The 12,612-nt window shown below is 34.4% G+C and overlaps 1 protein-coding gene and 1 pseudogene across 1 annotated transcript; both read right to left on the bottom strand.

Annotated features, from left to right (window-relative positions):
• Window positions 1–214: 214 nt before the first annotated feature.
• On the bottom strand, window positions 215–3,272 carry LOC120204386 (plastidal glycolate/glycerate translocator 1, chloroplastic-like). Its single transcript, XM_039204488.1, has 8 exons — window positions 2,822–3,272; window positions 2,423–2,738; window positions 1,726–1,987; window positions 1,473–1,588; window positions 1,179–1,288; window positions 914–1,091; window positions 596–725; window positions 215–507 (listed from the first exon to the last, which is right to left on the bottom strand). Exons 1-8 carry the CDS (start codon window positions 3,164–3,166, stop codon window positions 357–359), a joined length of 1,608 nt encoding a protein of 535 aa, XP_039060419.1. The 5' UTR covers window positions 3,167–3,272; the 3' UTR covers window positions 215–356.
• A 724-nt stretch (window positions 3,273–3,996) lies between these two features.
• Window positions 3,997–7,554, bottom strand: LOC120204389 (annotated as a pseudogene).
• Window positions 7,555–12,612: the final 5,058 nt, after the last annotated feature.

Genomic DNA, 12,612 nt, shown 5'->3' on the forward strand with positions numbered 1-12,612 from the left:
TAGGGAACTTTTTGCCTAAAATAAATCATCACCTTTTGGAGTTTGAGAAGTTTGTATCGTTTGTTTGAAAATTCGAATGGTGAGAATTATTATTTCGAGAAGGTGAATAACATTTATTTATATTTTTATCAATTTTTATATATGTAACTGCTTGAACCCGAAATCTTTAAGAAAATTAATCCCTAAAGTTGAACCTTTCAGTTAACATTTAAGATTCAAGCAAAGCGAGAGCATTTTATACAAAGATATTTGAAAAACATATGAATGATCATATGATAGATTTCATCAGCAACATCTTTGTTTAGAGTTGAAATACTGGTGTATAATATAAATCAATGTGGAGGAGACGTGCAACCTTAGCCAACAATCGCGATCAAGCTTTGCCTGATTACCGGGACAGAGCAAAACAATGAGCCAAATATACCGGTAAGACCATAAGCAATGGCACAAAATGGAAGTGCTTCAGGTTCCTTGGCTGACAGTGCAGCTGTTCCCAATCCATGGGCACTGGTACAACACAACAACAAAAGGATGTCATCAAAATCGAGTATAGTGAGCTCTCACTGGTCTTATTATTGACCATTGAGGTACATACCTAGATGCGGTTGCTATTCCTCGAGCAATAGGATCGCGAAAACGTAATTTGTCGAGCGTTGCTTGCACGAAGTTTGCACCGATTAGACCAGTCACTACAACTGCAGCTGCTGTGAGAGATGAATTGGCGCCTACAAGAAAATATAGACAAGCTATCATATCCGCTGAGTGCTACCTGCAGCAACTCTGAAGCACGGTTTATCTTCTATTTATGTGCTCGGAGTTGAACTTTTTGGTTTAGTTATGTTAGAAATGAATCACTTAACAAAGTAGCCTGCAATCTTATGCAAAGTGTAGAAGGTGTAGCAAGTTATCTTACCCTCAAAAAAGGAAACAATGCTGAGAGCTAATGCAACGGTTATACATCTCGGTAGAATCGAAATAGTCAGGCTTGGTTCTAATCCGACAAGACGTCCAACGAGAGCGGTTGAATACAAAGAAAACAGGCTTGATAGAATGATTGATATGAAGATCTCAGCTGCATGCCTCTTAACGAGCTGTAAAAGTAAAAAACATGTTGCTTGGGGCTTACGTTACTCGTACACGAGAGTGAGTGTTAAATACACACATCTATCAGACATTACCTTTCTCTGTTTGAACATTGAGAAAGCAAAAGAAAGAATAACAGAGCCCAAAAATCCCATGAGAATATCACCAGCTCCAGGATTAGATGACACCTTTGTAAGGTAATCTCCTGCAGGAACCAAGACCAACATTGTTATATCCAACATAGAATAACAATCACATGTACACAGCACAAACATTAAAACAATGAACTTGTCACGAATTGCACATCCGAGGACCGGATGCATATGTGACACTGCCATATCGGTTTTCGTTGTAACTAAAAAGGAGAAAGATTAATGTTTAGTTTTTACCTAAAACCGCATCAACTCCTGAGCCAGATAAGTACCCAAAAGCCACTGCTGCAAGATCTGCTGATAGCGCACAACAAATAATCGGATGAAAAACCTTTTTCAAACCAGATGGCAACCTGAAAAATCAGAAGAATGCAAATCGGATACACATTTAAATAGCAAGGCTGTAGCTATAGAAATCAAGTATGTTATTGTTGTTATTACAAAAATTTTGTCCATACAAATCTTCTGTAAAGAGGAAATGGAAATTCACCCTGAACCAATCATGTAGCCTAGCACAGTGGAGGCAAGCAAAAAGGGGAGGCATGTTCGGGCGGCTGTCCCTAAAGCTGTAGGATAGAACAATGCACTAACAAATGATGAAAGAAAGATACCACCCCAAGCCCAGAATTCTATAGGAGAAAACGGGGAAGGTTTTTTCATAGGCTCAGCATCAATCATTTCTGTCTTCACAATTTTTCTAACGGCGATAGCTGAAAAGCCCGCCACACAAAGCGAAGCTAACCATCCTCCAGCTGCATAAGGAATCAAACACACTTATTTGCAACTATATTAAAGATTAAAAACAGTAACAAATGTGAAACCATGGATTAAAGCTTTAACAACAGACATTTGAGTGAACATAAAACCGAGGCATCATTGCCTACCTTTATAATAGTGAGTTCAAGATGAACTCAAAAACTATCACCCAGTTCTCTCCTGGTGGAGTAGTGATTCATTTCAAAGTAAAATGAACAACTTTCAAAATGATGCTGACCTTTAAATTACAGGAAGACAAGTGATTATCAAGGCATACTTGATTATCAAGGCCTAATTGAGAAATTTAAATGAATTGATGCAAATCCAAGATAGTAAATCAATCTAATCCATCCAGAAAGAATCAACAATTCAGAAACTATGATATAAGCCTTAACAAAACTTAAAATTCATCAAAGCTTTATAGTATATACCTATGATGAAGCAAATCTTGAGGCCTGAAGCAGCAGGAATATCTCTAACAGAAAGTGGCAGCACCACCAAAGCTGGAACATAGAACAATGGAAGCCATCTCTGAATGAACATGAGGGCTGGCTCAAAAAAGTTCATCAAGCTTGTAGCAGCAGCAGGGATAGTAGAATCAAGTATGACCAAAACAGAAAATATACAAAACATTCCAAACAATGCACTTGGAAACTTTATAGCAGCAGCCACAAAAGCTTTTTTCAAGAAGTTATCCATTGACAGAACTATACCAAGCGAAACAACCAAGTGTAGAACACCAAATACCTATACAAACAACAACAACAAAATGTCAATAAACATTTGATCAAGTTCTCTTTTTGATCAAAAACAAAGAAAGATTTGCTCACTTTCTGAGAGAGAGAGGAGGTGGTACTGCTGCTGCTACCATCTGAAGCAGAAGATTTGACCAAAGTTTCTCTGTAAGTGCTAGTCTCTGGAGGATCCATTTGCAGGAACTTGGATTTGGGTCCAACAACACTGGTGGACTTATGGGGAGCAGGAGCAGTGGAATGATTGTCTTCATGCTTAAATAACTGTGGGTTCCCATGGGAAGAAACAGGTGTCGGGTTTCTACGGCTCCTGTGATTAAAAGGAAAACAGGGAGAAGAAAAGGAACTGCTGTGAAGGAGGCGATGGTTAAGAAGAGAAAGAGACAAATTTGAGAGAGTGGTGGTCACCAATGGAGAAGCCATTGAAAAATGTGAGTGTGCAGAGTTTCCACGAAAGTTCCCATTTTCACCATGTGAGGTGACGCGTACGATCAAAAGTTTGTATGGACGTAAACTGCCATCTCATCATAACATGATGAGATCCCCCCACCCACACACCCACACAATTATTTTGGGGAGAGAGAGAGAGTGGAGTAAGCTCCATTTTCCTCTATTGATTTTCGTTTATCTAATTCGTAAAAGGTTTTATTTGGGCCTTTACTGCAACATGGAACCATTCAAAAGGGTCAATAGATTGCTAATCGAGAAGTGTTTAAAGCCGTAAAATTGAGCCCAATCCACTTTAGGAAACTAACGCCCTATGATGTGCCCCTTGAGGGTAAATATATATGATCAAAGGTTCATGTTGAATGAAAATCATCATGCCATTAACGATCAATACATGTTGTTAATGTGTCATATATTATATCACCACTTTAAATAACATACAGCATGTCTTCACTTTAAATAATGTGAATCATCTTAGGTGTCGTAGCATGTGAAGAATCAATAATTTAATACATGTAGAAATATAATGTCAACTGAATTCATCAATAGTTAGATAACTAATGAATTTCATCCAAAACTAACTCTTTGATTTCTCTTTCTGAAATCCTCCAACCAAAAGTAAAGAAATCTCCAATGGAGAAGAATGGATTACTGATTCAACTTTCTATGTATATATTGGAACAACTCGATATATCTGAATCATACAATGGTGACATAATGGAAGGAATTTTCCTCCAATTGTTGCTGGTGTTTACCTAGACTAGACTAGACAGGCAATTTTATTCAGATAATTTGGCTTTCAAGGCGAGGAAAAGAAGATCTTAAAGTCTGCAATTCAACAACTTTCTAAGCTCTCTTCGGAGGATCTTGCCTGCAGCAGACTTTGGAATTGAACTTGTAAACACCACCTTTCTTATTTTCTTGTAAGGTGCAACCTAATGTTCATAACACAAACAGAGAAGAAAGTATATGGTAAGTGTTTAATATAGAGAGGGACAGTAAAGAAAAGAGATGAGAATAGATGGTAAATGGATGTAAGAAAGGGATTATTATTATGTATAGGTTTAAGTTTAAAATTAGTACTCTAACGTCTTACTTAAATGATTATTTTAGATTTTATAATGTATTTTAGAGTATTTTAACTCATAATATTTAATTATTGGTTAAAATAACTCCAAACATATTAGATGTAAACCGTTAGTTGAGTAAGAAATATTATAAACCGTGAATGACATGACATAAATCGTATCATCATGTGTTACATAATCATCTTAGGTGCCGTGATATGTGACACTTTAATACATGTATGAATGTAACGTCTACAATTAATAGTTCTCATCCAGCGGAATTCATTTTAACAAAAAATCAAAACGTTGAAAGCAAAAATCAGAATGATTATTCAGACGTTAATTTTGACATTATGCTTTATGTATGTATGGCACCTGCTTAGCCACGAAGTCCTTCACAGCTTCCCCGGTCAGTTGACTACCATGCCTCCTCACCACAAATGCCACCGGAATCTCCCTAAATGCTTCGTCATTCTCCCTGGCACCCAAATTAAACAAATACCACGATAGGTCATTAAGGTTCATTGACGGATGACAATGGATCCGGTTGAATCGGATTTTTACTCAATTTAGCCCAAACAAAATGTATCCTCCACCTAACCACGATTCAATTCGAATTTTATAGTATAAATCTGATTCGATATGATCCGACCTGGTATAAAATAAAGATTTAATTTAAAAAATAATTTTTAAAAAAAATTACATTATTATCTCCGGATCAAATTGGTTTAGAGTTTCTTCACTCGAACCTGACCTCACTCTCTTAAAAAAAATTATATCTTATCAAATCAGATCGAATCGGAATCCATCGATTTCAAATTAAATTGTTACCCCCTATGGTGTGTTTGGTTAGGAGAATGTGAGATTCCCATGAGAATGGAATCCACATTCCCATGTTTGGTTGGCCGGGAATGTCATTCCCGGTAATCTTACATTACCAATAGTGAATTTTTTGGGGGTATATTACCGGAAATATCATTACCTCCCTTTCCTTAGGTATTGTTGGATTACCGACGTTTTGGATTAAAATGCCCTTAAAAAAATTTTCTTTCGAAAATATTCTTATTCTGTCATTGAATAATAAAAATTCTACGAAGGTTAAATTACAAATTTCTCCTTAAACTATTTTAGATTTACAAAAAAAATTCTATAATTAAAATTTTATATGAAGTTCAAGGGTTAAAATAAAATCTTAAACTTTCATTAAACTTTTTATATTTTATATTTTTGTAAAAAAATTATATAAATTTTATGAATTTAAATTTTTTAAAGAAAATATATAAAATATTTTCCAACTTGTTAAAAAGATATATAATAAGGATAATTTGATCAAATATACATTCCAATAAACTTTTATTCCTTTAACCAAACATGGTAATCTTATATTTCTGCTAAATCAACCAAACACAAAATACATCATTACCAGTAATCCTATTATCGGGTAATCTTTTATTCCTACTGATAATCTTACATTCCGTGAACTAAACGCACTCATAAGTTCATTATCCATTAAGAGATATCCTTGAGAAAAGTAGTACTTACGCAGTTACAGCAGCATCAAGTATCTCAGGATGGGAAATCAATATTGCCTCTAAATCAGCAGGGGGCCATCTGATATAACACATGAAACTATAAATTCCATGCGCATTATGACTGACCATAAAGTATCAAAGTGATGGGGAAAAAGGAGTCATGCCTGATAGCCATTGTACTTTATGATCTCTTTTAACCGGTCGGAAAAATATAAATACCCATCTTCATCGAAACAAACCATGTCGCCGGTCCGTAGCCAACCGTCTTTGTCGATTGTCATCGCTGTGGCCTCAACATTATTCAAGTATCCTGCAAAATGGGGGTAGCGTAACTGTCATCCTTGTATTCAAAGCAACTCGAAGATGAGACCACACCATATTGAGGGAAGAGTTAAACTAATTACGTTGCATAATCGCCGGTCCTCTTAGCCAAAGCTCGCCGTAATGTCCCGGAGGCAGAGCAGAGCCAGAGTTCCAATCCACCACTTTAGCTTGCATATTTGGTGCCAACAGGCCTATTGAAGAATACTTATGAATTTGTTGAGTGTTGTAGCCACGAGTTCCTACTGCAGTTGTTTCAGTCATGCCATAACCCTATGAACAATTGAACAGATCAAATTCAAGGTCTGCATCAATAAGAACAGTAAGGTACAACATGGAAACGGTGCGAGTATGCGTTAGAACTTAGGCCTTATTAATACCTGAATGAAATCGACGTGAGGAAGAACCTGAAGGACGTCATCTATGATTTTCCGGCTCGTCGGAGCAGCACCGCAGCAGATCTGTTTCAAACTCTTTAAGCTATTTTCACAGGCACCTTTGGCTTTCCTTGCAATGTTGCCAGCATAGGTGGAACAACCGGAAAGTGAGTAACTCCGTAGTCATCGATCAGTTTCACCGCTTCACCGGGATCGAATCTCCGCATGACAACGATGGTAGTACCCAAAGATAACAGCCCAACCACAAAAAGTGATAAGCCATAGATATGGAACATAGGTACCACAGCCAAATAAACGTTCTCTGAACTTGGATATGTGTACTGTGAAGCCTCAAATTTCACAAATAGCTCAACCATTGCTATCAAGTTCCCATGACTCAAAACAACTCCCTTACTAACACCTGTAGTACCTGATGAATACATTATCGCAGCCGTGTCTTGCTGCCTGATCACCGGCCTCGGCGCCTTACCGAATCGACCTCCGATAAGCCTATCGAAAGGGGCAAAAACTATATTTTCTGAATCAAAATCAATGTTTTCCGGTACCCCAATCGCATGAACACCCAAGTTCTGAAGCTGTTCACTCTTTTCAAGTGAAGTGAAAGCAAAACGCACACTGCAATGGGAAATCTGTTTCTTGATCTCAAACATGCTGCTTAACGGATTCATGGTGATAACAACAGCACCCAAACATAAAACGCTCAAGAAGATAATGGGAAAGTGAAGAGAATTCGGCAAGAGAAGCAAGACCACATCACCTTGAGAAACGCCCATGTGGTGGAGGCCAGAGGCCATGGATTGGACTAAAGGCAAAACCTTTGAATAAGGTATTGAAAACCCAGACGAGGGATCGATCAAAGCGGTGACCCCATCGTGCTGGTGAGAGAAAAGGAAGGAAACAACATCGAGAAATGGATCAGTGGGGAGAGATATAGACGGATGCTTACTGGAATAGATTCCTGTTTCCGGTGAATACCAGTTGGGAGAATGAGTAGCTTTTGATTCTGAAGTTTCGAGACTGAAATGTGAGCTCAAGCTCGTTGCCATTGATACAAGCTTCGTTAAGTGCTGCAAAATGGACCGCTATGGTTTTTGGCTCCGGCCACCTTTGCTTTGCCTTTTGATTTGAGTTCCAATGTCGAAGGTGTGGCTTATTAATAACAGTGAGTGGCAATGGGGGCATGTGCTGACTTGACTGAAGCCAATAGTCAGGTCAGCACTCAGCACAGAACTCTTGGAAGAAGGTTCAAATTTTGCGGTTATAGAGATAAAAGAAGACCAGAGAGGAAAATTAATAAAATCAGACAACATTCAACTGAAAAGAAAAGAAAGTGTTGAAGTATGTTGCTAACTAGTTAGTAATTAGTTACAGTAGTTAAGAGTTAGTTGCAAGTAGGAGTTAATGGGATATTATATTATATTATATCATATTATATTATATTATATTAAAATGATTTATAATATAATTGAATATATTAAAAGATGTGATTTTTTTATTAAACTTTCGCAATGATCTTTCGGATGGTCCGGAATTATATTTCGACTTAAATTGAATTTTATCTTTTTGGAGTTTCACTAATCTTTTTGAATTAGGCAAGGTTGAACACCTAATACTTACCCATTTTTATCATATCTTCGTCTTACCATAAATTTGTTGGATTCAAGAGTCGATTACAAGTGATGAAAGATGAACATTCTACGTTGCCCTTTCGGTACCAACACGATTACTAATTGTCTTAATCATGAAAATTGAAATTTAGACCAAAATTTAAAAAATGGATTGAAGTACTTACCTTTAAGAGTTGGTTATTGTAAAATAAAATAATTTGAGGGTTTAAAAAGGATGAAAAAATAAATTGAATATAATATGCAAACATGAGGTAAAAGGATCATGAGTACTAATATATAAGAAATAATATAATTGATACAAATTAATTAATACTGAAAAAATATGAAATTTAAACATATCACAAAATGAAAATAAAATAAAATCAAGTAAAACTCTAAGAAAAAGAAAGAAAGAAATTAAATATAAAGATAATAGAACAAAAAACAAAACAATTTAGGATAAAATACTGTCTAAATTAAACAAAATCAAAAAGTCAAAAGGTTAAATAAAAATAAATTTTCAATTAAAAAAATAAACAGAAAATGAACTAAAACGAAATTTTAAAATAAAATATGAGGACTTGATCAAATTGTTAAAGAAACTTTAGGATTGCGACCATGAATATTTCTTAATTTTTACCCATGTAAAACCACGGATTTTTAGGGGATTCAGATCGAGTCATCAGAATATTTAATCGAATATATATAAAAAAAAATCAAAATTGGATCACAAATAAATAAAATAAAGGGAAAATTTTTATTCAATATCCACCATTGATTTTCATCAAGAAATCTCAAGTAAAATTAAATCTATGAATATTATTTAAAAGTCTTTGTTTTTCGTTTATCGGTTTTCTCTCTGTCAACAAAATTTTTAAGTAAAATTAAAATTGTGGTTGACAAAACAACAAAGATAAAATAAAGATATAAAAAAATTATCGATTTTTACTGAGAAACGTCAAAGAAAGTTAAATTTATGAAGATTTATTTAAAAGTTTTTTTTTCTCAATTTTCTCTCTTCCGATAATTTTTTTAAAAATTGAATTTAAACAAAATAATAAGAACAAAAACAAAATGATAAAAGAATAAATTATCTTTAGTTAAAAAAATATTTTTTATTATATTATATTATATTATATTATATTATATTAAAATAACTATTAAATAGATCTGACTGAATTTATTGAAAATGATAATCAATTATTAGGTTTAACTTTGGAGACGCAGGCTCGCGTTAACCAACATGTACTCGGACACTTATAATAGGGTAAATTCCACATTTGATAAATGAACTTTCATGTGATTCCTATTTTATTCATTATTTTTTTAAAATTTTCAATTTGCTCACTGATCATTATACACTGAACTTTTTTTGTCACTCCGTTGTTAAATAATTAACGGCGTTATAACTTGAAAACTTATACCAAAACGACGTAATTTTGGATCTCTAAAACATTTAAATTTTGACTAAAACGATGTCGTTTAGGTCTAAATAAATAATTATATTTATTTTTTCCTTCACTTTTTTTCTTCTCCCTCTTTATTCTTCTTTTTCATCCTCTCATTTCCATTTTCTTATTTCCATTTTCTCTCTTGTGGAAATTGTGGAAGCTGGAGTCGACAAAGAAGAAGAAGAAGACGACATGCAAGGTTCATCCTCTTTATTTTTTCTCTTTTCCCTCTTTATTCTTCTTCTTCATCCTCTTTATTTTTTTGGTATTTTCATTTTTAGATTTCAGAGAGAGAGAGAAAAACAATTTATTGTGATTGTTTGGTTCTTGAACAAGTTTATAAGATCCCATTGGAGTTGATTGTGGATTTTCGTGACAGCCTGATTAATTTGCGAGTTAGAGTTTGGTTTATGATTTTGGGTGTAAATTTGGGGGTTAGGATTTTTTTCCCGATTATTTTTTTATTAATAGAAATCTTATATGGCATCTTATGCGGTTGAGCTTTAAGATCAAAATAAGTCACGTTAACGAGTTGTTAGTGATATAACGGCAGAGTGACTAAAAAGTTCAATGTATAAAGTTTAGTGAATAAATTGAAAATTTTAAAAGTACGATAAGTAAAAATAAAAGTCGCATGAGTTCAATTATCAAATTTGTTATTTACCCTTTATAATATATGGTGAGCTTAGACTCAACTTGCTTGGATTTTATGATTTCAAAATATCTACTTATTTTACATTACATGTAATGTAACAATTTGGGTCTTTTCGTTCAATTATGTTCTTTGATTAAGGCGTGCCAAAACATAAAAAAATAAAACTATACTTTTTTAAAATTAAAATATATTTTATCATCAAATTGAACTGTTATGATTATGGAAAGAGATTTGAGAGTAATCTAAAAAAGGGTAAATTACAACTATCGTCACTGAACTTTACTCTCTCTCCTATTTCATTAACTGTACTTTAAATCCGTTCAATTTTCTTACTAGATTTAATACAATTAGCATTTTCGGTCACTCAGTCGTTAAATATTTAACGACATTAAAATGACGTCGTTTTAGGAAAATAAAATTGTCACCAAAACGACGTCATTTTGCATCTATATAATAGCTCATTTATAACGTCGTTTAGTGAGAAAACGGTTGAATGACCAAAAATGCTAATGGTATTTAATTTAATGAGAAAATTGAACATATTAAAAGCACAGTTAGTGAAATAGGAGAGATAGTAAAATTTAATAACGATGGATGCAATTTTTACCCATCTAAAAATTGTTTGCTAGACCTGCCCATCCGATTCCAAAATCCTTTGGTGGACTTAGAATTTTGGTCCAACATGGCAATCAAAAGGAAATTGCCTGCCAACAAACGGTCACCCTTGGTCATTCACTATTTGATTAATAATTTCAATCCCCATTTGTTTCGTCTTTTCATAGACTTATATGGTAACATCCTAGTCCAGTTAAACCCAAATATTCATGGATTATAATGTTACACGAGATTATCAAAATAGTGACAAAAAAATTCTTTAAAACTGCTTGTAAATCTTTGAATTTTATACATTCACAATGTCATATAAAAACATATAAATAAACTTGTTTTACAATTAATGGGATCTGCCAAAATACATCCACAAAATAATACAAAATACTGAGTTTCAAAAGAGTTACGACTAAATACATAACAAGGTCTATAACAGTACATACCCTCTAAAGATGACTCAATAAGTACTCTGAAAGGTCTATAGAAATATGCTATATTGCACTAGAATATATGATGACGATAGCTCCCCACAATCTGCCCCTAAGAACCTGCGCACGGAAACACATTCTGAACAATGAGCTTACGAGCTCAGTTTCTCACTAAAAACTGTATTATACTATATGCATTTACTAAATGAAATGGCAAGTGGCACATGTCTGAGTATACAACTATTAGACTTTTGATCTGTGGCTGGCATTATGGTGCAACTGAGGGATTATGCATCTTAAGCACCCCTATAACACTGCCGAAGCACCATCGGGTACTCCTGGGTGAGATCTGGAATTCTACATCGAAACTTACACCCACCGACTTACTCTATTGAGTCTTAGGGCATTTGGAGCCAATTCGGCTGCTATAGTGTCGTGGCACTAACATGGATTCACCGACTGTCATATTTCTACTAAAAGAAACTCGAGTGTTTTAACTGTTTCCCAAGCATCAAACAAGGCTAGTTTTATGTAAACCTAGTTATTTTTGTTTCTACTATTATGATATTAATTATTGTTCTCGCTTGAAGTCTTATTTGAGGATATATTGAAGTGTTGGGTACCTCGAGTCTAATTCCCTTAAAAACTGACCTTTTTTCCAAAACGGATTGAAAGTATTGATACTATCCCAAGAGTATCAATACTTCTACAAAAGTTTCGATACTTTATATAAGTACTGATACTTTTAAACATTCTGTTCTGCCCAGTTTCGAAACTTTCTAGGAGTTTCGAAACTTTCTGGGAGTTTTGAAACTATGACCCAGAGTATCGATACTCTTTGAGTATCGATACTCTTTCCCAGAAACTCTCGAGTTTGCCCTAGAAGAAGAACAAGTTTCGATACTATCCCTCTAGTATTAAAACTCTAGTATCGAAACTCAACCTGAAGAGAGCATAAAATAGGTGCAAAAACTCTTATTCTACTATCCCAAAGACCTTAGTGAGGTCCCCAAACATTATTAATGTTTTATTAACATACAAAAGAGCATAAATAGGGCCTTAGACGTGTTTATAACTCTAAAACATGAAATCTACCATGGGAATGCTTCAAGCTTATGCAACCTATTACATTTAATCTAAATGACTTGCATATGGTATAGTTGAGTCAATAGTGAGTTACATTTGATGCTATACTACTGGAAACGTCAAAGACTCAGCCCAAAGTAGACTTTTCCTTCCCCTTAGCTTTGGAGCCTTCTCCAACCTCTTGCACTAAACAAAAACCAAATGCAAGGGTTACTAACTATTTCTAGGGATTAAGGAGGGTTTTAAAACACTTCCTAAGAATATAAAT

The sequence above is a fragment of the Hibiscus syriacus genome, unplaced genomic scaffold (genome assembly GCF_006381635.1).
Source record: "Hibiscus syriacus cultivar Baekdansim isolate YM2019G1 unplaced genomic scaffold, ASM638163v2 tig00010865_pilon, whole genome shotgun sequence".
NCBI lineage: Eukaryota > Viridiplantae > Streptophyta > Magnoliopsida > Malvales > Malvaceae > Hibiscus > Hibiscus syriacus.